The sequence below is a fragment of the Sinohyriopsis cumingii genome, chromosome 6 (genome assembly GCF_028554795.1).
Source record: "Sinohyriopsis cumingii isolate HCF-2022 chromosome 6, ASM2855479v2, whole genome shotgun sequence".
NCBI lineage: Eukaryota > Metazoa > Mollusca > Bivalvia > Unionida > Unionidae > Sinohyriopsis > Sinohyriopsis cumingii.
Genome location: NC_142966.1, coordinates 146,281,582 through 146,305,602, shown reverse-complemented (window position 1 = coordinate 146,305,602; position 24,021 = coordinate 146,281,582). Strand labels below are relative to the sequence as shown.

At 40.8% G+C, this 24,021-nt stretch overlaps 1 protein-coding gene across 1 annotated transcript in view; it reads left to right on the top strand.

The window, feature by feature from the left end:
* Positions 1-1,599: 1,599 nt before the first annotated feature.
* Positions 1,600-24,021, top strand: part of LOC149798215 (sodium- and chloride-dependent taurine transporter-like) — a 99,909-nt gene continuing 77,487 nt past the window's right edge. Inside the window, exon 1 of the mRNA XM_089960853.1 lies at positions 1,600-1,786. Within this exon, the coding sequence (XP_089816979.1) occupies positions 1,600-1,786 (187 nt within the window). The remainder of the gene's footprint in view (positions 1,787-24,021) is intronic.

Sequence of the window (24,021 nt, the reverse complement as noted above, 5' to 3'; positions counted from 1 at the left end):
TTGTGAGTAGGCATAAATAAATTATATTAAAAAAAAACATAACCAGCAACATAGTGTAATAATCTTTGACAAATAAATGACCGCGCCCCTTTTACCAATTGATAAATGACTATGTTTGAGAGAGAAACTTTGACTGGTCATTGAAATGGCATGGGACACAACGGCAATAAAATTTTATTTGCGCTCGCAATGATTCGTTATCAAGGTTTATGTATATTTCGGAGAAACCAGGAAGTCAACCAGGGGCGGTTACGGCGATCGGAACATCTCTCGGAAATTTCAGTCAAGTCGTGAGGTAGCTGTAGGAATACATATCAATGTATTTCGCGATTCGCCTCTGGTGGTTTGTACAACATAATTGTGGTACAACAGCAAAGGCCGAGAATGTTCCGATTAGAATCAGATCACAATACATAGTTCCGATTCAGTCGAATGTAGTCCAAGTCTATTTTAGAGCATTTTCCCCGTCTCCTTTTGGTGGTGATACGAGAGTTAGATTAAGACATTTTTGGTATGGATTTAAAGGTAATTGTTTATTCTTTAGAATACGAGCTTATGGTGTGATTGTCTGTGTGTATTTCGACGACAGCGCACAGTGAGTAAAAAGGCCTTGGTGATGATCCGGAAGTGAAATATGTGTTCCACTGGCACGTTGCTTTGTTTACACTCCAGCCTCTCAAAGAGATTCCGGCGAACCTATGACCAGAACTTCACCGTGAAGTCATCTTTGAAGGTATTTTAGATTAATATATGATTTGTATTGATTGTCACACAGTGGAAAGTTCAGTACTGAGAAGCGACATCTGAGCTTCTTTCTCGGCTTGAGGGAAAAGTCCGAGGTTGCTCCGATTAGCAGTCGCTGTTGATAAAGCAGCGTTGCGGATTGTCGCAGGTGACTTGAGTTGATGTGTCGCGATAGTCAAGATAGAATTATTGTGTTGATGGAAATATTGCGTGTCTTTGCCCATTTTTACATTGACATAAATATTAATCACTTCTTCTGTTGAAACTGAGCTCCAGAATTAAGATGATAACGCATAGTCCTCACATTGAAAAAGAAAGAAAAAAAAAAAGAAAAACAAAACGCACAAAACAATGACACCCTCCTCCCCAAAAGCCATTACTTTGATCGGCAGTTGTTGAGAACCCACATTTGTAGTAATTCAAGAGGAAATTTGACAAATTGTTTAAAAACGATTTCCAATAACGATATAAATGTTTTTAAAAAGAGCAAGGAGTAGATAAACCAGTTCGAAAATGGTGGTCAGTTTAGCAAAGTATTTTATCTTGACAACAATCCACCCTTTTATTACTCTGTCCGTTATTATAACGAAACTCCGTATATGTGGTCAGCCGGATGTATCGCTTATTCAGTCACGATTCAAATCGCACTTTTCATATAAGGTTCATCAGTGAGGTCACTGCTTAACGGGAAACAGGTTTACTTGTGTGTGTGTCTTCTGAGGCGGAACTGTTATCTAATATCGGAACAAACATACGAGTCAATAACCGGTTCACTGTTGAAGGGTCAGTTGGTGAAGAAAATTTCCGATTCTTATTTGCAACTTGCGTTTGACCAAGGCAGAACTGAGCCGCAATATGGCAGAAAAAGGAGGTGGAACAGAGTTTGCCGTTCAGGACAGCCAGACAAATGAAAAGGGAGAAAAGATCAAGAAACGAGAAACGTGGGCAAGAGCACTTGACTTTTTACTGGCCTGCATTGGATTTTCTGTCGGACTTGGAAACGTTTGGAGATTTCCATATCTGTGCTATAAGAATGGAGGAGGTAATAAATAATGTTTTATTTCTTGTATTTCACCTTAAGAATTCATTCCCACAGTGCATGTGTCACGTGTGTGTCATTGTCATATTTTATATTTTATAAATAAAATAGCGAACAATAGACCCAATTTTCAACAATTGAATATCGAAATATCGCAGATAAAGCTTCATAATTTAAAATTATCACATTTCAATAGCCTATGCTCCTATGAGCGCAGACTAATCTTTACGAATCTGAAATGAAAAGTTTGTGTTTGGCGGACAACATGAAAGAAAACGTTTACAAACAACAAAAATGAAAACAAATGAAGAAGTGCGCTTATTCGTATTTCAAGGTGGAGGGGGTTTTGAGAATCACTAAAACGAAGGCTTCATCAGGAGAAGCAGGAGCCAATGTAGACGAGTGGAAAGGCATGCTCACTAACACTGATATAGATATTTTTCATATTTGCGTTTTGCTTATAAATTGACAAAAGGGCAATAGACCCAGTGGTTTCCTTTTGTGTGGTGGTCTGATTCATCTGACAGATTGGTTTGACGAGTGTCTCCATATTCCAGACGTTTTGTATGCAAATCAGTCGTGTAATTTTACTCAAGATATTTATCACCCACCTCCATTTATAGTATGAAACTTTACTGTTCGCAATTAAGACATTTCACAGCAAGACAAAAAGAATCCTACTAGGTACATTTCGTACCCACGATAATTTTCACCTGGTGAGTCAATAACTACAGGTACTAGTTCGCAGTTAAGACATTTTGCACCAAACGTGTTTCGAAACTGTGGAGTGGTAACTTTTTAATCGAAATATTTTGTATCTATAATATGTATAACCGAATAAAATACGTACGGATGATTAACTAAAATATGTGAAATTTCATGCTTACAACGCAGTGTTTGGTTTTATACTAATGAATACTGCTAACCCCTTTTCCAACGTGTAAGCGACCCTCGATCAAGGTCACTCTGGCATGCTAACATGGCTCACTGTGTTGAAAAGAATACTGCACTCTTAAAGTTCTACAGAAAACGAGGGACAATCGGAAATTTGTATCGCGATTTTTGTAATTTTTAGTGTGTGTTAAATAAATGACCAAACTTTAACTTTCTTGTAGATGGAGGATATACTAACATTTTGAATTCGAATTGACATAACTGTCTAGGGAGGGTCTCGGTCGTTGGTGGCTATGCATATTATCAGATCTGGATTGAGATTGTGCTCTTTGGGGGGGAGCAGTTTCGAGTACTTGGGGACAATGGGAGTTTGCCACTTGTCCTAAATTAGGTGCCGTTGCAACCCAAAAGCAAAATCTGCCTGGAATTTACAAAGTTTATCAAATAACAGATTCGGACGTTTACCCCAAATTCAGTCGCTAGAAATCATCGCTTTTCACAAGCAAAAAGGCTTCCATAATTTGCAAGGTAACATGAAAGAGATGAGTATCCAGATTAACAATGTCCACATTTGTTTTAAATAGCCTTGAAGAGTTTCTATCTCTGTAATCCCTAAAGTTGACTGTATGTATGTATGTATGTATGTATGTATGTATGCCTGTTATTAAATTGTTTTCTACCTAAACATCGGTCTGCTAATTAAATGGAATGGAAGGTATGTATCATTAAATCTAGTAGATATATTAATATCATTGACACATAAAAAAAAATCCGCGTTATATGTAGGCAAATAGTTCCTTGTGTACAAGACAATTCTGACAGTGTATCCAACTTTCTGCCTCTCGAACCTTAAATGCTTAACAAAAATATTCTCAAGGCAGCAACAAATCTTCAGAACTTCCCTGCCTGGAAATCTGAGTTAAAAAAAGTTTGCTTTGTCTGTCAAAAATAAACCAGTAGTGTATATCGCTTTGAAAGCACAGCAACTGCCAAATCTTGTTTCACTTGCTAATGTGCATTAGCGTATTGGTACAGAAGGAATTTATTCAGGTCTGCATTTCTTGATTTACGCTGACATCAATCGCTTAGAGCAGTGACCTGTTCTTGATTTCTTAGATCTGTAGTAATATTGTCCCGATTAATGTCAGCTTTTGCATCACATGCAACAAGAGTTTTATGATGTTTAGTTGAAAGTATTGGATAGACATGATGCTCTTTTTAGACTGTTGTCTAGATTCTGCACTGCCGCTCAATATGTCTCACTAGCGGTAACAATTCAGGAGCAATTAAGAAACATCTGTCCAATGAATTCTCACTTTAGGAAACGCAAACAAAACCGACGAATACATTCACAGAACCATTCTCATATTCTATGGCATGGTCGAGACAGACAACGTAGAATGAAATCTCGTTTTGGTTAACACAGATATCACCAACTTCGAGAACCCTCTATCTTTCTGGGTCTTTCATATCGAGCGTTTGCAACACAGCGCAGTAAGCTCATACCATCATAATTGGATTAATCGAGAGCGAAGACGTACATCTTGAATCCCTCTTGTGCCACAAAATAAGGGACCTGATTCCTCGTCGGGATGTGTGGGTGTATATTTGAATACATTTAAACTCCTTCGTGTGGTTTCTACTGAAACACTGCTGTACGTCAGGTATACGCTTATCACAGTATGCTGTTTGTAATCACGTGACCCTCGATTGCCCTTAGAAAGCGCTTCTCCTTTAATGATTTATCGGGAAGAGATTGGTTAGTACAATAATGATCTAGTCCAAGCCTGGTATATACCATTGCTTTCGACATTTTCAGTTGCAAATACGATCTGAATGAAGTTCGCAATACGAAGTGCGCATTTACCTTTGGGAGATGAGTTTGCGGCCTTTTATGCACAAATGAAGGTCCAGATTAACAGCTGTTTGTCTTTTTTCTCGAACAGCTTGTACGCGGATATTCTGTTGTTTCCTGAGAACTGTATAAATACAATGTGAAGATGTTGGCGAACTTCTAAGCTCAGGAGGTGTATATTGGGTATTTTGGTTATCGGTATTGCATCAGTTATAAGGAAATTATATGCGACCAAAGTTGACAGTTTGTAGGGACTGTCTTTTTTGTTGTACATTTTGTGCATGTCTGCTGCGGATGAATCGCCATCGCCATCACTTGTAGCAGCAGCCTCATGATTTGACATTTTTGTAGTTTTCCATGCAACATCTGACAATCCAAATCCTGTCCCCAACGTATGTACAAATTTAATATGGTTGCATTACCACGGAGCTTGAAATGAGTATAATAATTGTAAAAAGAGTTGGTGATAAGGGTCTAAGTAACTTCGCATTAGGTGTTCTCTTTAATGGCATACTTATCTTTGCTTCAATGTAATAAGTCACTGCGATCACCGAGGTTCGAAGAGGCCAAATTTGCTGTTAATAGATGAATGCATTTCCTCGCAGTGTATTATCTCTGGTAGGAATCTTGTATAAGAAGTCAGTGTGTATCTTTTACAAAACGCAGAGACTTGTCTTTCGCAAAATGAAAGTGGCCCTGAGGTTACCTGAATTTCGCTAATCACTGAATGTACAAGGTGATTTTCAAGTCTGATTGTCCATTGATAGGTTTAAGCAAGATCTAGTTTAGCGAATACCAATCGATCTTTTCATTCGAATACACTGATCGATCATTTAATAATAGTATCTCTCCTCCCTCATGGAAGTTTAAAACTGCCAAATGTCTCAGACTGGACGGAAAGAATGGAACGTGACCACCCGAATTTGAATGACGTGACTACATGATGTGCCAGTAGGATAGCCCTTTTTTGATATCAGTATTTCTTGTTTGGACAGTTAACTTCAGACCTTCTTTCAGTCGCCATCTCATTCCCTTTGCGGACAGTCTCTGACCAGGTTCACAGTCATGAAAACGATCGTTTGAATGTCATCTTGCTATCTTTATCTCTACGCAGAATAACTGAAACTTTCTAAAGAATCTTAATGTCCGAAGTTCATCCATGGCAGAAACATAAAGATCATGCAATGTTCTGTTTTAAGCAACAAAGTCGTTCAGGATCATTACTGCGATTCGATTTTACAAGCTCCATAGTAGGTGTTTTATCTGAAATACCTTTTATAAAATTATTATTTTCCTCTGTTTCCTCTGGAGATTCATTCACATTTGGAAGGTTGATATAAATTGATTTGACAACGTTTTACAACAGCAAACTAATCGTCATTCAACACATGCTCAACAAAATCAAGCAATTCAAAATTCTGCTATTGTTTTACCAATGACAGATGTATTTTCAGAGTTCATTATCTTATTATTTTTTTGCTCTGACTCGAGACACCGATCCAGTATGGTAGATGGTTGGGGGGGGGGTCTGTTTTGTGGCTGGAGTGGGGTGCTCCCAAGAATTTAACTAAACTATTATGGAAGTGTCACCCAGGCTCGATTTTCGTTGGAAGTTAAATTAGTGAAAGATAGATGTAAAGCTCTGAGCCCCAAGTCAGCAATGCAGACGGTTAAATGATTGAAGATACAAAAAAAGTGAAATTCAACGAATAAAAATTTCAAAACATTTCATTAGACAAATGATTCAAATTTCCCAAGTGTTCTCCTCCCGCTCGACCCTGTAATAGCCTATGTCATCACTTGATTAGTAGTATGAGATAGATTTCCACCTGTCCTTATATTCTACTCATCTGTGTAATCATCTCTCCTATTCCTCCCAATTCCTCCCGTCTTTCTCCAAATCCCTTCTCCTCCTCCTCCTCGTCTCTATACTCATTGTCTTCCTCCTTGACTTCCCTCGACTCTCTTTCCTCCTCCTCAACTATCTCCTCCAGACTACTTTTCCCCGCCGACTAGACTTGTGTCAGTTCCGGCTGTTTGTTAGTCTCATTTCCGTCTCCCCTCATGGAGACTCGGGACTCAATTGAACCGGACGTTCTGTCCCATAAGAAGCTTATTTTTCGAAGCTTTGTCTGTCCTTAGTATCTACTTGTAAGTTTTACCGCCAAATTACGAGTGGCTTTCTCGGAGTAATCATATTTGCTCAGCAATCTTTCCAGGAGAACTGCTAACCCTTTGCTTGCGAATTATGAAATTACAATTTGGATCTGAATTGTAATCACATCCTCTATCTTAACTCCGACTGGATATTGCTGTGAGCTGATCCAATCAAACTTAGTGAACAATGTCCTTCTCGTTGTCTGTCCACGTGGGGACGGACGAGAACATGTCCCGTTCACTCGCGGGCTTCTCTTGATTTCTGAACAAACCTTTAACATGTATGTGTTATACGGCAAGCTTTTGTCCATTTGGCACGATTTATCGCCTGTGTCGATTCCAGATTCCGCTCTCTGGTGGGTCACGGTAACCTTGCGTAAGCGATTAACTCTAGCCCGCGGAAATGTTTAGACATCAAACACATGGCCGCGACAATTATACATGTCTTAATACCTGGGCTTAGCAAACGTGACAATGGTACTTCATATAATAAGCAGCTGCGCCACCTGGGTCCTGTAGAATGCATATATGTCTAACCTTGAGAGAGTATCATCCTGTACATATGGTCGTGTAATGAAGGTCGTTCGTAAATTCGCCCTGGCAGAAAATGAACATATTTTTGTTTTGAGCTCCAATCGAGGGCGTACTATTCACAGTGGTGATGAAATCAGATCTGTAGTAATAAGTCGTCCTAGTTTTGTACACTTAATGGCTGCGAAACTCATCCTCAAGAGTGTTAGGCCATAACGTTTTTATTTTGCTCGCTGAAGAATTTTTGTGAGTACAAACTTTAAGTAAAAAGTCTGATGATAAAAGACATTCTCTGGAGATGATTTTGAAATTGACTCATCTTCGAATGTCACAGTGAGAAAAAACATTTTATCGAAATATTTTTCACTTTCCCTCCAATATATAAACACTTTCTCAATTGACAACGAAATCAGTTTGAACCAAATTTTGCATTTTGTTTAAAGGTGAAAATTGGGAGGTGTTATTTAACTTCATACCGACTTTGATTCTTTATATAAAAATGACAAATCTTTACATTTTGTGCGAGATACATATTTATTAACTTCGGCTCACTGATTGGTTTGAGCACACTGTGCACATATGATCCGGTTTCCGACAAATGGATCACTACTAGTCGTCAATACTTTCAATCTGCTTGATGAGATAGTTTTTTATCCATGCTATTTGATCTTTATTTCATCCTTTATAAAATTAATAACAACACAGAAAAACCGTACAGATACGAGAATGACAAGGATATGACAGACAACTGCATCTATAATTCATTTTTACATTCTTACATAAACAAGAATACCAGTCTGTATGTTTGATTGGTATGATTCCCCATACGGTACCAGCGACACCTGACGAGGATTGGTTCCGACCATTCGGCTACAGTCTCCCTTAGTAGGGAGAAAGGTTGGCCGATAAATCAATCCCACACATATAATAATATTGATTGGAGGTTTGGGGGATGATATCGCTTATTCATTAAAACCTGCAAAAATCTACTGTTAATTTCGTCTACACATATCGGTTTATATTGTATACACTTACCGTTATTTTCCGCGGCTGTGGATCTACCGTCGGCTGAAGAGTTCTTTTAGCGATATGCACATACTATGTCCGGATAAAATCCTATGTTTGGCGGCTTGTAAATCCTAGTGAAATAAAATAATTCTCTGTCCTGTGGCAATTTTGAATTTCGCGATAGTTATGGCTGTAACAGAATACCAGTAATTGTCCAAACTGTACGCATGTGTGTTCTGGAACGATTGGCATGCAGAAAATTGCACTTTTGAACAAACAGCTTTCATCAGACCCACATATGGTCTATCAGTATCAACACAGATGGGGTGTGTGTGTGTGTGTGCTTATTTATCGGAGTAAAAGAAAGACGATTTTGTCACACACACACACACACACACCTTTCCGGGTAAGTGGTATTACTGAGTACACCGCGATGAAACAGACAAAGCAATCAATTTAGAAGCTCTAATTTTAACATCAGTTGAGAACTATTAAAAATATGATATCCATGCAGTCGTGTTATTTGTGAAATAATCCAGCAAGATAAAGTTGAGTTCAATATTTCTTAGTTAGCATTTCACTGAAACTTTGAAGAAAAAATGCTCAGTTACACGAAGAACACATAACAAGAAACAACTGATAAAATATTAAACACCATTAGTTGCAACATTCATGTAAGCAGAAAATATTGTAGCTGACATCATAAACTTTCTGTAGACATCGGGGTCATTCAGTTAACATGCATATGGGAATGCCCTGTCAAGGTACGCGCTGAACAAATTCACTACCGGTTATTTACGAAGATGTACACCAAACCTAATATCAAAGTCATTGTGAGTGTGTGTGTGTGTGTGTGTGTGTGTGTGTGCTTAGGATTTTTAACGTGACTTTAACAGTTTTTCAGTCATATCGCTACGATGTCTGCAGTGTGGCAGTTTATAGTAATGTCTAGCACTGGGGTATCATGCCGCAGACATGTAGCATGTCACATTATCCGGACACCATGCCGACCAGTCCTAACACTAACCTCTTAATGCTGAGCGCCTAGCGAGGAAGCTGTTAGTATCATTTTTGTAAGTCTTTGGCATGACTCGGGCGGGGTTCGAACCCACGACCTCCCGCTTCCGAGGCGGACGCTCTAACCACTTGGCTACCGGAGTGGTTCAAGTCGTTGTGATATGATATATCAGTGTAGATCTTTTATTATATGTTTCAACATGAGCATCTTTTTATGAGCAATAACATCGGTTATGAGAATTGTCGTGCTGAAATGTGTGAAATATCATTACTGAATAGAATGACCTGGCTAAAATGTTTAACAGCAAAGTTATTTGTTTGACCTTGGTATTTAACCCCACAGAGGTGGTTGTAGTAACGATTTATGATATAGCTATTTATTGATCAACAGATTATGGTCTGTGCTATTTGTTTTACTTATTGGTGCTAATAAACTGCATAGACCCAGACCTGATGGCGCATACTGCGCCAACAGATCTGGATCTGTGCAGTTTGCAATTGGATCCGACTTAAAATCGACTAAAAACATCATTACACAAAGTTCCAATTAATTTGCTGGGCACGGATTAACTAAGGGAATTTGTTGCAGGGTACATGTTTTACTGGACACTTATTAACGTAGGGAATCTGTTGCAAGGTAAATGCTAACTGGGCACGGATTAACTTAGGGAATCTGTTGCAAGTTAAAAGCTAACTGGGGACGGATTAACTTAGGGAATCTGTTGCAAGGTAAATGCTAACTGGGCACGGATTAACTTAGGGAATCTGTTGACGAGGGAATATTTTTTTACTGGATACTGATTAACTAAGAAAATCTATCACCGTTTAAAACATTACAAGTCATATTTTAAACAAAGACTGTATATTTATTTATACTTTTTTCTATCGATGTTCTTAGTGGTTCCTCTGTCCTAGTATAGAAACTGCTAACACAGTGTGTTATTTCAGCTATGTGCGTCTAAAAGGCAACCATTAATATTTCGTCTGTTTAAACGTTAAATAAATACAATAAATAATGAAATAAATAAATAATGGTAATATTCATGATTACGTTTGGTCATCTAAAATGTTATGACCATGCAGATATATATATATATATATATATATATATATATATATATATATATATATATATATATATATATATATATATATATATATATATATGTATGTATGTATGTATAATAAATCGAAGAAAACAACAAAGTTTCCTTACCTATTCATCACATTGAGAGCAAGGTCGTCCTCAGGTCACAATTAATATCATACAAAGAGAAACCTACACAACACAAAGAGTGACGCGCGAAGAACAATATTTGCAGTTTAGCACAGGTGTGTCAATGTGTTATTTATTGTCCCCTGAAGATGATCTTTCTCAAGGTTGAAACGTACGAAAGCTTCGGTATGTCACTGTTTCATGACAAGTATATAATTAAACATCAGTTATTATTACTAATTTAACAAATGTATATATTCAAAGTTATTTTACACAAACTATGCAAGAATTTAGCACACACACATAATTACTGTAAAGAAGCTATATGATATTTGGTTGTGGTTATTTACAAATCCATTCAAGAAATTAAAGAGTAAAAGGAACAAGTCTGTACAACTTTACTCGTTACTATCCGTCTTAGTGAGCGTGAGCGCTTGCGAGGTGAAAAGTAAGTGGTTAGAAGGAAGGAATCCATTTGGTGTATGTATGTGTGAGTGAGTGAGTGAGTGATTATGTGTGTGTGTGTGTGTGTGTACCCAGGTACAAACGAGGCTCTGTATCTATGCCTGTCAAAACACATATTTCGTACAATCTCGTATCTCGTATAGACAACATATTGAACCTGGTCTTAACTGGGCATATTACAAATTACAACTAAAAGTAGAGTTTGGAAGGCCGGATGCTTCATATTTTATCATGACAGAACTTGCTCTTTATTTCAGACCGGGCCGTCATTAGAAAACAATAGGGTGGAGTCATACGACCCTATGGTCTTACACTAAGTAACAGAAAAGCAGTGAAGATTAAAATCAACAAATACATTTATTCATAAAGGTTAGACAGTGAAAATTTAAGAGGAACTTATTGTATTGTGAATCAAATCCCAAAATAATTCTAAATGTTCTATCACAAATCCAAAAGTTTAGAGTTCTGAATGAATTCCAGTGTTGAATAATAATCTTGAATAGGTTGATGTACCAGCATTCTTGATTTATCCCAATGATATAATCCAGAATGTCTTTGAATGAATTCACAATAATCCCAAAGCACCTTGTAATTCTAAAGATAATTTAAATAAATTATTTCCTCTCAAGTTATATCTGAACACAAAGTAGATGATTCCATAGATTAAACGTAGGATAAATGAAATGACTGTATTTACCTCAGCCTTTTGTTTATTAAAACATTAAAATAAGCAGACGGTGGCTCAAAAGCTCGGTCCCAGAACATTCTAAGTTGATAAGTATGGCAAGAACTTGAACTTAAATGTCATTAAACAAATTTTAAAACAATTGAAACATTCAGGTAAGCCATGATAACTCTTCACTCAATCATGAACAAAGACCAAATACACAATACAAATTAAATATACATAACAGGAGTTCAAAGGGTGGGGTGAGTTCTATTTAATCCCTCGAATCCACTTTGAATCTGCCACTACAATGCCCTCACATTTTCAATTCATGTGACTCATATTCGTGCATATATTTATCAAAAAGAAGATGAAGAAGAAAATGAAGAGAAAACATAGAAAGAAGAACTCTACATTATGGAAAGAGAGATTAACCAATCATCAATAGTTGTATGTATGTTTTACATATAACCTCTTTCGAAAGGTAGAACTCTGTATTGATAATAGTTGAAAGTGCAAGTAGAAAACACTGAAAACTATCGACCTGTCTCTAGTTTTTTTTAATATAAATTCTTTAAACAGGGCACGTAATCTCTAATCATACTTATGTTGTGGGTTTTTTTTTCAAAAACTTTACTCCTCGGAATATAATGAACCAGGAACATTGTGTATTAGGCACATTGCATTTTAGCGAAAGCACATCCCACGCATTTCATAAGCATGACTCTTCATACTGAATTATGTCCCACTCATTACATAAGAATCTCTTTTCATACTGACTTATGTCCCACTCATTACAAAAGAATCTCTTTTCATACTGACTTATGTCCCACTCATTACAAAAGAATCTCTTTGTATACTGACTTATGTCCCACTCATTACATAAACATCACCTTTCTTACGGAATTTTTCCATTTAGTGGTAAAGCATTCCACTGGCTTACCTATGAAAAAGCTTTGAGTTGAAGCATTTATGTATGTCTGTCTGTCTGTTGTCTGTCTGTTATGTATTTATGTATGTATGTATGTATGTATGTATGTCTGTATGTATGTGTGTATGTCTGTATGTATGTATGTATGTATGTATGTATGTCTGTATGTATGTATGTATGTGTGTGTATGTCTGTCTGTCTGTCTGTATGTATGTCTGTCTGTCAGTCTGTCTGTATGTATATATGTATGTATGTATGTATGTCAGTCTGTCTATATGTATGTCTGTCTGTCAGTCTGTCTGTATGTATATATGTATGTATGTATGTATGTATGTATGGTGGCGCTCTACAGTTTCGTATTTTGCATAGGTTAGGATTTTAAAGAAAAAGAATTTCCCCGCCTTTCCTCACTGGTTATACTAGCTATTTAAAAAAGACCTTGTATATCTTAGGCATAATTCAAAGAACCTTTAATTCCCTTTATTTTGGTGTATGATTGATGGGTGTACTATGGGTTATAGAGTATACAGCTTGGTCTTACTTCAAATGTGCACCTTTCAAAAAAGTGCTAGCTCTACTTGGTCATTTTCACTTCCTGAACTTCAGAGGTAAATTCTATAAAAAAGAGCCGATAACTTTTTTTTACATTTTATATATTTGGTAATTCATTCATTGCACTTTCAGAAGGTGGTATTGTCTAGTCTGGCAAAATTCATTTCCCCTATTTTAATAGCTGCTATGTATAGTGTACTTTAGACTAATTCAGGCTGATTTTTCAATACAAGGGAGCAGTCATTTTAGTCAGCAGTGTGCTTAAATCATGTAAAATTTCCAAAGGTACAATATCCAAAGAAATATCATCCACATTACATTACTGTAGCATATAGGTATGCCAACATTCTCTCCATTGTGCATGTTTTAAATGCGAACTACTTCACCTTACATACGTCACTCTCTGTAAAGTACATATTAATTGGTGAGCGCCCCCTATGTATGTATGTATGTGTGTGTCTGTCTGTCTGTATGTATGTATGTATGTATGTATGTATGTGAATTTAACATTAAACTAGAGAAAGAGCTTAGTACATATTTTGGATTGCTTTTGTTTGGTGTTTTAGGGTACAACAACACATGTAGGTTATTTGGTGCCGAGGGCATCGGAGTATTGTGTGGTGCGCAAGGACATACCACGGTAGCCAATCCTTGCTGATCCGATGGTAGGGTTCGCACCTGCATCCGTTCTTTTGCTGGTCCGGAACGCTAACCACTGAGCCACTGCAGCTCTAGTCTCCGTTGTCGTCTTTTACGTCATACGCGCTGATGATTCGGGCTAATTCTGCATACACTAGCGACATTGTGTGCTTAGTACATGTGTATATGGTTTGTCACAGAGAACATTAGATCAGACGCACGTTTATAAATCAGGCAACGAAAATATAAAATGTATGTGTTCACTTTCTTTTCCTATTCTTCAACATATAAGGTAAACATATGCTGGTCGTTCCTCATTTTATGGTCAGTACTAACTTAGAGGAAAATTGTAATGGAAAATTTGCTTTCAAAAAAATTCTCAAGACTGCCAATGCGAACACACAATATTTATATAAATTCCTTATGGAAAATACGATGCGTGATTTTTTTAAATATACCTTGAACGTACATTGAACATAAATACCCTTGGGTAGGAAGAGGGGAAACTTGCCTTTATGATGTGATATGTTCTGAAGAAAAATATATATCCGTCTCTGTCTGTCTGTCTTTCTCCAGTACAACCACTACCATCACGACAACAACTGTAATACGCCAATCTATCAATGGTTATTACACTTACATGAATAATCATTTGCGACACCCAAAAAACGTTATCATTTTCAAACGGTTGAAATTGATTTCATATGCAAACAATAAATTTGCAAAGCATCTACCTCCAAACATCTTAATCCTCTATCAAGGGTGTCGAGCACATTTCAACCCTTCCAAATCGTAAATGTCTGTTTTAAACCCATGTCCTTTCTATTGTACTTACTTTCCCGTATTTGTTGTTGGTCAGCTCAACCATGAGTTTGAATATGGCATAAGCCACTGAAAATTGGGGCCCCGGGTGGCAGAATGGTCCAAAGCGCTCGCCTTTACCGATCACTCGTAATCTCACCGCTATTCGCCTGGGTTTAAGTCTGGAGCTAAGCTAATGTGGGTAGGTGAGAAAACTTCCCGTGTGTCGGTGGTTATTACCAGGGTTGTCAAGGAATCTTCCTCCGCCAGTTATACTGACTGCCATGTATGTAAAAAATGGAGTTAAACCCACAACAACAAGAGCCACTGAAAACTATTCAACAGGGTAGTATGTGAACCCATGAACTTTAATGAACAAGAAGTATACGACAATGACAAAGTAGGCCATGTGTAGCTAAATAAAACAGACCTGTCATGAAGAACTTGCTGTGCGAGGTCAGATTGAACAAACTGAAGAAAACACACACACACACAGATATATATATATATATATATATATATATATATATATATATATATATATATATGCATACATACATACATGCATGCGTGCGTGCATGCGTACGTACGTACATACATACATACTACTCTGGCTCTGATTTGTAGTAAAATCTTGAGATAAGAGACGAAATTATCCTGGTACGAAAATAAATCCCAGTCACTCTCCCACTCCCAAAGAGATTAAATGTCAAGTGGTCAGTCCATATGTGCAGGTTAAAAGAACGTGAACTTGACCATAAAAACAAAAAGCTAATAGTCTACCCTACACTGCATAATTTAGTTTATTTACCTAACACGGTATAAGTTAGTTTACTTACCTGACGCTGTCTTATTTCGTTTATTTACCGGATATTGTATACTTTTATTCATTGACCTGACACTGTGCAATTTCCTTTATTTACCTGACACTGTATAATTTAGGTTTTGTTTCGTGTTAGAGCATTTGATGATATGTTTAAGCTCTTATAAAATAGGTCTTTTACATTTTTTTTCTCACGTAGTGGTTAAGAATTTTCGCTTTCACTCCCCCACTCCAGATTTGGATGAGTTATTTTGTGTGGGATATGGGTCTCGAATTTAATTGATTTAATTTAATTTGACTAATATATGATTTGAAACCTTAGAGTTTAAAAAAAAATATATTTTTAATTAGGTCTTTAAATGCAAAATGAAATAGTTCCACGTGCAACAGATTTTTTTTTACAAGGGAACCTGTCTAGCGTTTAAAAAGTACATATGATATATTGATTTGATACATATTGTACTCTCAAGACAACGAGATTTTTCTCACGCTAAAAATCTGTGAGATTTGTTGTTTTATGTGATGTTTTACCCCAACCCCTTGTATTCTACATGTATTTATAAGTCTGTAAGTGGAGCCAGGTAAGCTTTGTTTTCCAAGTACCTAAGTTGGCTGATCCTCTTACGTAACCCAGTCTTTGTTTGAGCTCTTGAGTGGAAATCTGGCGGGAATCTTTGTACATGGGAACACGTGACGTAGACAACTTCAAAGAGCCGGAAGCCGACAATGGTAGGCTGGACAGTACATGGGGACACACAGACTGACATTTTATGATTGACAGTTCGATCAAATGACCAGAGTCCGTCGCCATCCAATCGGGATGCGTTGTAGGTGGGACTTGATTCGAGGAACTGGCATAAGACTTGTACAAGCCTGAAATTCGTCAGTTGCTGTTTAAGAGTCGCAGTGACACACACTCCGTTAGCCATTCGTAAAAATTGGCGGAATTTAGGAAATTCATGAAATAGCTTCGATCAGGAAGCTTTCGGGGGACGAGAGAAGTTCAGAGAATTTCTGGTGACGGTGAGAGATACCGAGTGAATTTCGGGTGACCTCAAGGGATACCGTCAAGGGTTCCGGATACTAGAAGAGGAACCGGAAGTCAAAATAACGGCAAGGAACAAGGATTATAGAAGAGGAAGCGGAAGTGGAGATCACGAAAGGAGAGAAAGACAAGGGAACGAAGAGATTTAGATGAGTAGCACTCAAGAAGGGAAAAATCTCCTCACACTGTGAACTTAAATGATGATCAAAGGGATCATTGGGTGAAAGAGAGACATTGATTACTTTAAATTCTTTTAAATTTCATTTATTAAATTGTTATTGTTTAAATTTCATCTTTGTATTTCTTTTAATTTAACTGTCGGCATTGCTGACTGGGGGCTCGTAGCCATAAATATATTTAGTCAATAAATAATATAGTGTCCAGAATTAACCTTCTGAATAAGGACCAGGGGAACTTCTCATAACTCGTTAAAGTCTATAAGAAGAACCCCACCCCTAGACAACCAGGGCACCCCCACAGTGGGCGCTTCGTCCGGGATATGAATTAGACATATATATTATTTTGGGACTTAAAGTTATTGGTAGAAGTATTAGTGAACAGTGTGAGATATTTTCCATTCTTTGTATTTGAAATTTTGTGATTTTCTCATCTTGTATTTTATTGTCATATGTGCAGGCTTTGTAGATCTTCCATTCATAGCAGTACGTGTGAAGCAGATATCGAACAAATATCTTACCTGAACGAAACTAGTTGTTGTCGACAGGTAAGTATTTAAACTGGTATTACAAATATCTGTATATTGTTTGAATTTTGAGACAAGGTATCACTTTACATTAGTATAATGGCTACCGAACGACAAATGATAAAGGAATACCACGCCATGGGGTCGGAAGATCTGGGATACGAGGGAGATCGCCTGGCAACCTTTATAGAAGAAAGGATCAAGGAATGGAAGGCCGAAAAAGCAGCGGAAAGAGAAGCCCAGAGAGAACTAGCCAAGATAGCAGCGGACCAAGAGTTAGCCAAGATAGCAGCGGACCGAGACGCCCAGAAAGAGCTGGAGCTAGCCAGACTCGCTCACACTCTGGAGATGGAAAGGGTCAGAGTTGAAGCTAGGACCAACGGACGGGACGACGCCAGTACAAGCTCTGGAACAACCGGCCGACCTTTCATCGACCACCGGATAGTCCAGATCAACATGTCACGCTTCAATGATAGGGAGGAGGCTATTGACGATTTTCTCGTCCAGTTTGAGAAACTCGCACGCGCTCATCAGGTCCCTGAACAGCACTGGGCCATTAATGTCTCAGCCTTTTTGCAAGGTGCAGCTCGGGAAGTCTACCACGGCTTAACTGCAGAAGAGGCTGATGACTACACTGCCCTCAAGAAGGCGCTTCTCTGCCATTACCGGCTGACCGCCGAGACTTACCGGAAACTTTTCCGGGACTCGGTGAAAAAGGTAACAGAGACCCACTCTCAATTCCACAACCGTGTTCGAGGTTTATTTGAGAAGTGGATGAAAATGGCCGAAGTCGAACGCACGTACGAAGGGCTACGCGAGGTAATACTCAAAGAACATGTCCTGGGTACTTACCGTCGCGAGTTGACAGTTTTCTTAGCAGAAAGAGAACACCGGACGCTCGAAGAGATCGCTAACATGGCGGAGCGATACGAGCAGGCGCACTCGAAGAGTGGAGGTTCCGGGGTTGCTGACCGACCCCGACCCTCTGAGTCGCGTCGTATGGGGGAGGTTGAGCCGGCTGTCCGTAACCGTCAGGGCGACGGGAAGGTCGGAGGGGCACCTACAGGTAGGGCTGCCGCCTATCGACCTGGACAGGCCTCACCCACGAAACCAGGACTTGCAAGTCGGCGAGGGCCGCCGACATGTTTTAATTGCAAGCGCCTGGGGCATTTTGCCAGGGACTGTCCCAAGGGCAGGCAGACCCAGGTGAATGTCGTAGCTAAGAAGGAATGTGTGCCGGAAGCGAGTCGCAACCCAACCAACCTTGCGGCCGCAACTGTCAATGGGGAAGGCGCCACCATCCTGTATGACACTGGGTGTAGCGTCTCCGCGCTTGTCGACAAGAAATATGTCAAGCCGGAGGACTATACAGGGGAGGTGATAGAAGTTCAGTACGCGAACTGCGCGCGTGACTCATTACCAGTAGCTGTCATTGACCTCGATTCACCATACGTGAAGGGGAAAATTGAAGCTGCTTGCTTGGAGGGGCTATCACATGACGTCATATTGGGTTGCCGTTATGTGTTACCCTAGCCGAACCCCGAAACCTGCACACCTATGCCAGTGAGTGCTGTTGAAACCAGGGCCATGAGTCGACAGCCGAAACAAAAGCCAATCCAAGTTACATCGACACCGGTTAGTAATGTTATTCCAGCGGAGTTAAGGAAGCTGCAACAGGAGGACACAACTCTGGCGCAGTTGCACAAACACGCAGAAGCGGGAACAGAAAGGGAAACTCCGAACGGCGCGGTGAAGTTTGTCTACAAGAAGGGAATCTTGTATCGCCACGCCAGGAAACACAACGAACACTTCAAGCAAGTCGTCGTGCCAAAGGAAAAGCGTTGCGAAGTACTGAAACTTGCACACGAGAGTCTCATGGGTGGACACATGGGAATTGCTAAGACGCGTGACCGTCTTGTAAAAGAGTTTTACTGGCCAGGGGTCCAGGAAGACGTAAAACGGTTCTGTCTCTCCTGTGACAAATGCCAGAGAATGGCACCGAGAACGGATCAGCGACCCATCCCTTTGGGGAGTACGCCCCTTATCGATGAACCATTTAGACGTGTTGCCATGGATTTAATCGGACCGATAAAACCCGCGTCTGCGCACGGAAATCGATATATTTTAACGGTTGTCGATTATGCTACACGCTATCCGGAGGCCGTTGCGTTGCGTAACATTGACACGGAAACCGTCGCGGAAGCTCTGTTTGCGATCTGGTCAAGAGTCGGAGTGCCCGACGAGATCTTGACCGATCAAGGAACACAATTTATGAGTCGTGTGATGGCGGAGGTGAATCGTCTCATGTCGATTAAACACCTCACGACTACACCGTATCACCCCCAATGTAACGGATTGGTCGAACGGTTTAATGGGACCTTGAAAAACACGCTCAAGAAATTGTGCGAAGGCCGCCCCAAGGATTGGGACCGGTATATTCCGGCCATGCTTTTTGCATACCGGGAAGTACCGCAAGCGAGTTTGGGGTTCTCTCCCTTTGAACTCTTGTACGGGAGAACCGTACGCGGCCCAATCGCCGTACTGAGACAGCTGTGGACAGACGACCACGCTGTAGAGGAAGTACGCACTACCTACCAGTACGTCGCGGACTTGCGTAACAAACTGGAAGAGGTTTGTTCTCTCGCGCAAGAAAATCTCAAACGAGCTAAGGCGCAACAGGCGAAAAATTACAATAAGCGCGCAAAACCATGTCAGTTTGAGGTAGGGGACAAAGTGTTGTTGTTGTTGCCCCAGGAACACAACAAGTTGCAAGTTTCCTGGAGGGGTCCATACGTCGTCACCAAGAAGGTCGGAGGTCAAACCTACCGGATACAGCTACCGACGAAAGAGAAATTGTACCATGCCAATTTGCTCAAGAGGTACCGGGAAAGGGAGACCGCCAGCGATTTTGTTGTCGCGGCGATAGTCACCGAGGATATCGAAGGCGATACGGAAGGTGCTAACACTGTCCCGAGCTGTCCATTAACGAGGGCCGAGACTCCGTCGGACGTGGAGTGTGACCCCATGTTAACTGAAGGGCAGCGGAACGAGATAGAGACCTTGCTGGCCGGATATTCCGACGTGCTAACAGAAAAACCCGGGAGGACGACGCTTGTCGAGTTCGGGTTAAAGATGGTGGACGACCGACCAGTTCAGCGTAAACCCTACCCCTTGCCCCACGCGAAACGACAAGTTGTAAGGGAAGAAATCGAGCAGATGATTGCTCTGGGAGTAATCGAACCTGCCGACTCTCCGTACAGCTCACCAGTAGTCTTAGTGCAGAAGAAGGACGGTACCCATCGGTTCTGCGTCGACTACCGGAAGCTGAATCAGGTGACAGAATTTCAAGTTGAAATGCTACCTGACCCAGAACATATCTTCGCTTCGGTCTCGAAAGCGAAATATTTTTCCAAACTGGATTTGTCCAAGGGGTATTGGCAAATTCCGGTAAGGAAAAAAGACCGACCGAAGCTTTCTTTTGCTACTCCCGACGGGACATACCAATGGTTGGTGATGCCGTTCGGGGTACAAAACGCGCCCAGCGTCTTTACCAGAATGATGCGGAAGTTGTTGGAGCCCTTGCGCGATAAGGGTGTCCACAACTTCATGGATGACCTCTTGTTAGCTACAGAGACATGGGGTGAACACCTCGCTCTGTTAGCTGACGTTTTGGAGCGGCTACGTCAGGAGGGCTTGACAGCCCGCCCTTCCAAATGTCACCTTGGTTTCAGGACATTAGACTATTTAGGACATACCCTGAGCCAAGGCACGCTGTCTCCAGAGAAGTCGAAGGTGGAGCAGTTGAGAAACGCCGCACGCCCCACCACAAAAACGGAAGTGAGGTCATTCTTGGGACTGGCCGGATATTACCGGAGGTATGTCGCTAATTTCAACGCGATTGCGGGCCCGTTGTCTGACCTAACCAAGAAACGGACCCCGAGTAAGTTCGTTTGGACAGATGCGTGTGAGCACGCATTCCAAACGCTAAAGGGTAGACTTACATCCGACGCCGTTGTTCGTCTACCGGACTTGGATAAAGAATTCGTTCTGCGCACCGATGCATGCGACACGGGACTGGGAGCAGTACTGCTCCAGGAGCATGACAAGACGCTTTTTCCTGTCGCATACGGCAGCCGGAAGTTGTCTGCTGCCGAGAAGAATTACTCAGTATCGGAGAGGGAATGTCTCGGAATCGTGTTCGGCATATTACGGTTCGAGCGATACCTATATGGACGTAAGTTCATATTGGAGACCGACCACCAACCACTCGCCTATCTGGCGCAGGCAAAGTTGTCCAATGGTCGATTGATGCGATGGTCGCTGTTTTTACAGCAGTACCAGATGCAGATCAGATACGTGAAAGGATCTGAAAACGTAGGCGCAGATTTCATGAGTAGAAGCGCCGAAATGATATAGATCATTTGTTATATTTCGTATTCATACTCAGTTTAGCATTTAGTTCATTTTGCTGATTTTGTTCTTTATATCGTGTAACACTTTTGCCTTTTTAGTTTGAGTGAATAAAATCCTGATTTTATTCTCAAGCGTGGGGGGGATGTGATGTTTTACCCCAACCCCTTGTATTCTACATGTATTTATAAGTCTGTAAGTGGAGCCAGGTAAGCTTTGTTTTCCAAGTACCTAAGTTGGCTGATCCTCTTACGTAACCCAGTCTTTGTTTGAGCTCTTGAGTGGAAATCTGGCGGGAATCTTTGTACATGGGAACACGTGACGTAGACAACTTCAAAGAGCCGGAAGCCGACAATGGTAGGCTGGACAGTACATGGGGACACACAGACTGACATTTTATGATTGACAGTTCGATCAAATGACCAGAGTCCGTCGCCATCCAATCGGGATGCGTTGTAGGTGGGACTTGATTCGAGGAACTGGCATAAGACTTGTACAAGCCTGAAATTCGTCAGTTGCTGTTTAAGAGTCGCAGTGACACACACTCCGTTAGCCATTCGTAAAAATTGGCGGAATTTAGGAAATTCATGAAATAGCTTCGATCAGGAAGCTTTCGGGGGACGAGAGAAGTTCAGAGAATTTCTGGTGACGGTGAGAGATACCGAGTGAATTTCGGGTGACCTCAAGGGATACCGTCAAGGGTTCCGGATACTAGAAGAGGAACCGGAAGTCAAGATAACGGCAAGGAACAAGGATTATAGAAGAGGAAGCGGAAGTGGAGATCACGAAAGGAGAGAAAGACAAGGGAACGAAGAGATTTAGATGAGTAGCACTCAAGAAGGGAAAAATCTCCTCACACTGTGAACTTAAATGATGATCAAAGGGATCATTGGGTGAAAGAGAGACATTGATTACTTTAAATTCTTTTAAATTTCATTTATTAAATTGTTATTGTTTAAATTTCATCTTTGTATTTCTTTTAATTTAACTGTCGGCATTGCTGACTGGGGGCTCGTAACCATAAATATATTTAGTCAATAAATAATATAGTGTCCAGAATTAACCTTCTGAATAAGGACCAGGGGAACTTCTCATAACTCGTTAAAGTCTATAAGAAGAACCCCACCCCTAGACAACCAGGGCACCCCCACAGTGGGCGCTTCGTCCGGGATATGAATTAGACATATATATTATTTTGGGACTTAAAGTTATTGGTAGAAGTATTAGTGAACAGTGTGAGATATTTTCCATTCTTTGTATTTGAAATTTTGTGATTTTCTCATCTTGTATTTTATTGTCATATGTGCAGGCTTTGTAGATCTTCCATTCATAGCAGTACGTGTGAAGCAGATATCGAACAAATATCTTACCTGAACGAAACTAGTTGTTGTCGACAGGTAAGTATTTAAACTGGTATTACAAATATCTGTATATTGTTTGAATTTTGAGACAAGGTATCACTTTACATTAGTATAATGGCTACCGAACGACAAATGATAAAGGAATACCACGCCATGGGGTCGGAAGATCTGGGATACGAGGGAGATCGCCTGGCAACCTTTATAGAAGAAAGGATCAAGGAATGGAAGGCCGAAAAAGCAGCGGAAAGAGAAGCCCAGAGAGAACTAGCCAAGATAGCAGCGGACCAAGAGTTAGCCAAGATAGCAGCGGACCGAGACGCCCAGAAAGAGCTGGAGCTAGCCAGACTCGCTCACACTCTGGAGATGGAAAGGGTCAGAGTTGAAGCTAGGACCAACGGACGGGACGACGCCAGTACAAGCTCTGGAACAACCGGCCGACCTTTCATCGACCACCGGATAGTCCAGATCAACATGTCACGCTTCAATGATAGGGAGGAGGCTATTGACGATTTTCTCGTCCAGTTTGAGAAACTCGCACGCGCTCATCAGGTCCCTGAACAGCACTGGGCCATTAATGTCTCAGCCTTTTTGCAAGGTGCAGCTCGGGAAGTCTACCACGGCTTAACTGCAGAAGAGGCTGATGACTACACTGCCCTCAAGAAGGCGCTTCTCTGCCATTACCGGCTGACCGCCGAGACTTACCGGAAACTTTTCCGGGACTCGGTGAAAAAGGTAACAGAGACCCACTCTCAATTCCACAACCGTGTTCGAGGTTTATTTGAGAAGTGGATGAAAATGGCCGAAGTCGAACGCACGTACGAAGGGCTACGCGAGGTAATACTCAAAGAACATGTCCTGGGTACTTACCGTCGCGAGTTGACAGTTTTCTTAGCAGAAAGAGAACACCGGACGCTCGAAGAGATCGCTAACATGGCGGAGCGATACGAGCAGGCGCACTCGAAGAGTGGAGGTTCCGGGGTTGCTGACCGACCCCGACCCTCTGAGTCGCGTCGTATGGGGGAGGTTGAGCCGGCTGTCCGTAACCGTCAGGGCGACGGGAAGGTCGGAGGGGCACCTACAGGTAGGGCTGCCGCCTATCGACCTGGACAGGCCTCACCCACGAAACCAGGACTTGCAAGTCGGCGAGGGCCGCCGACATGTTT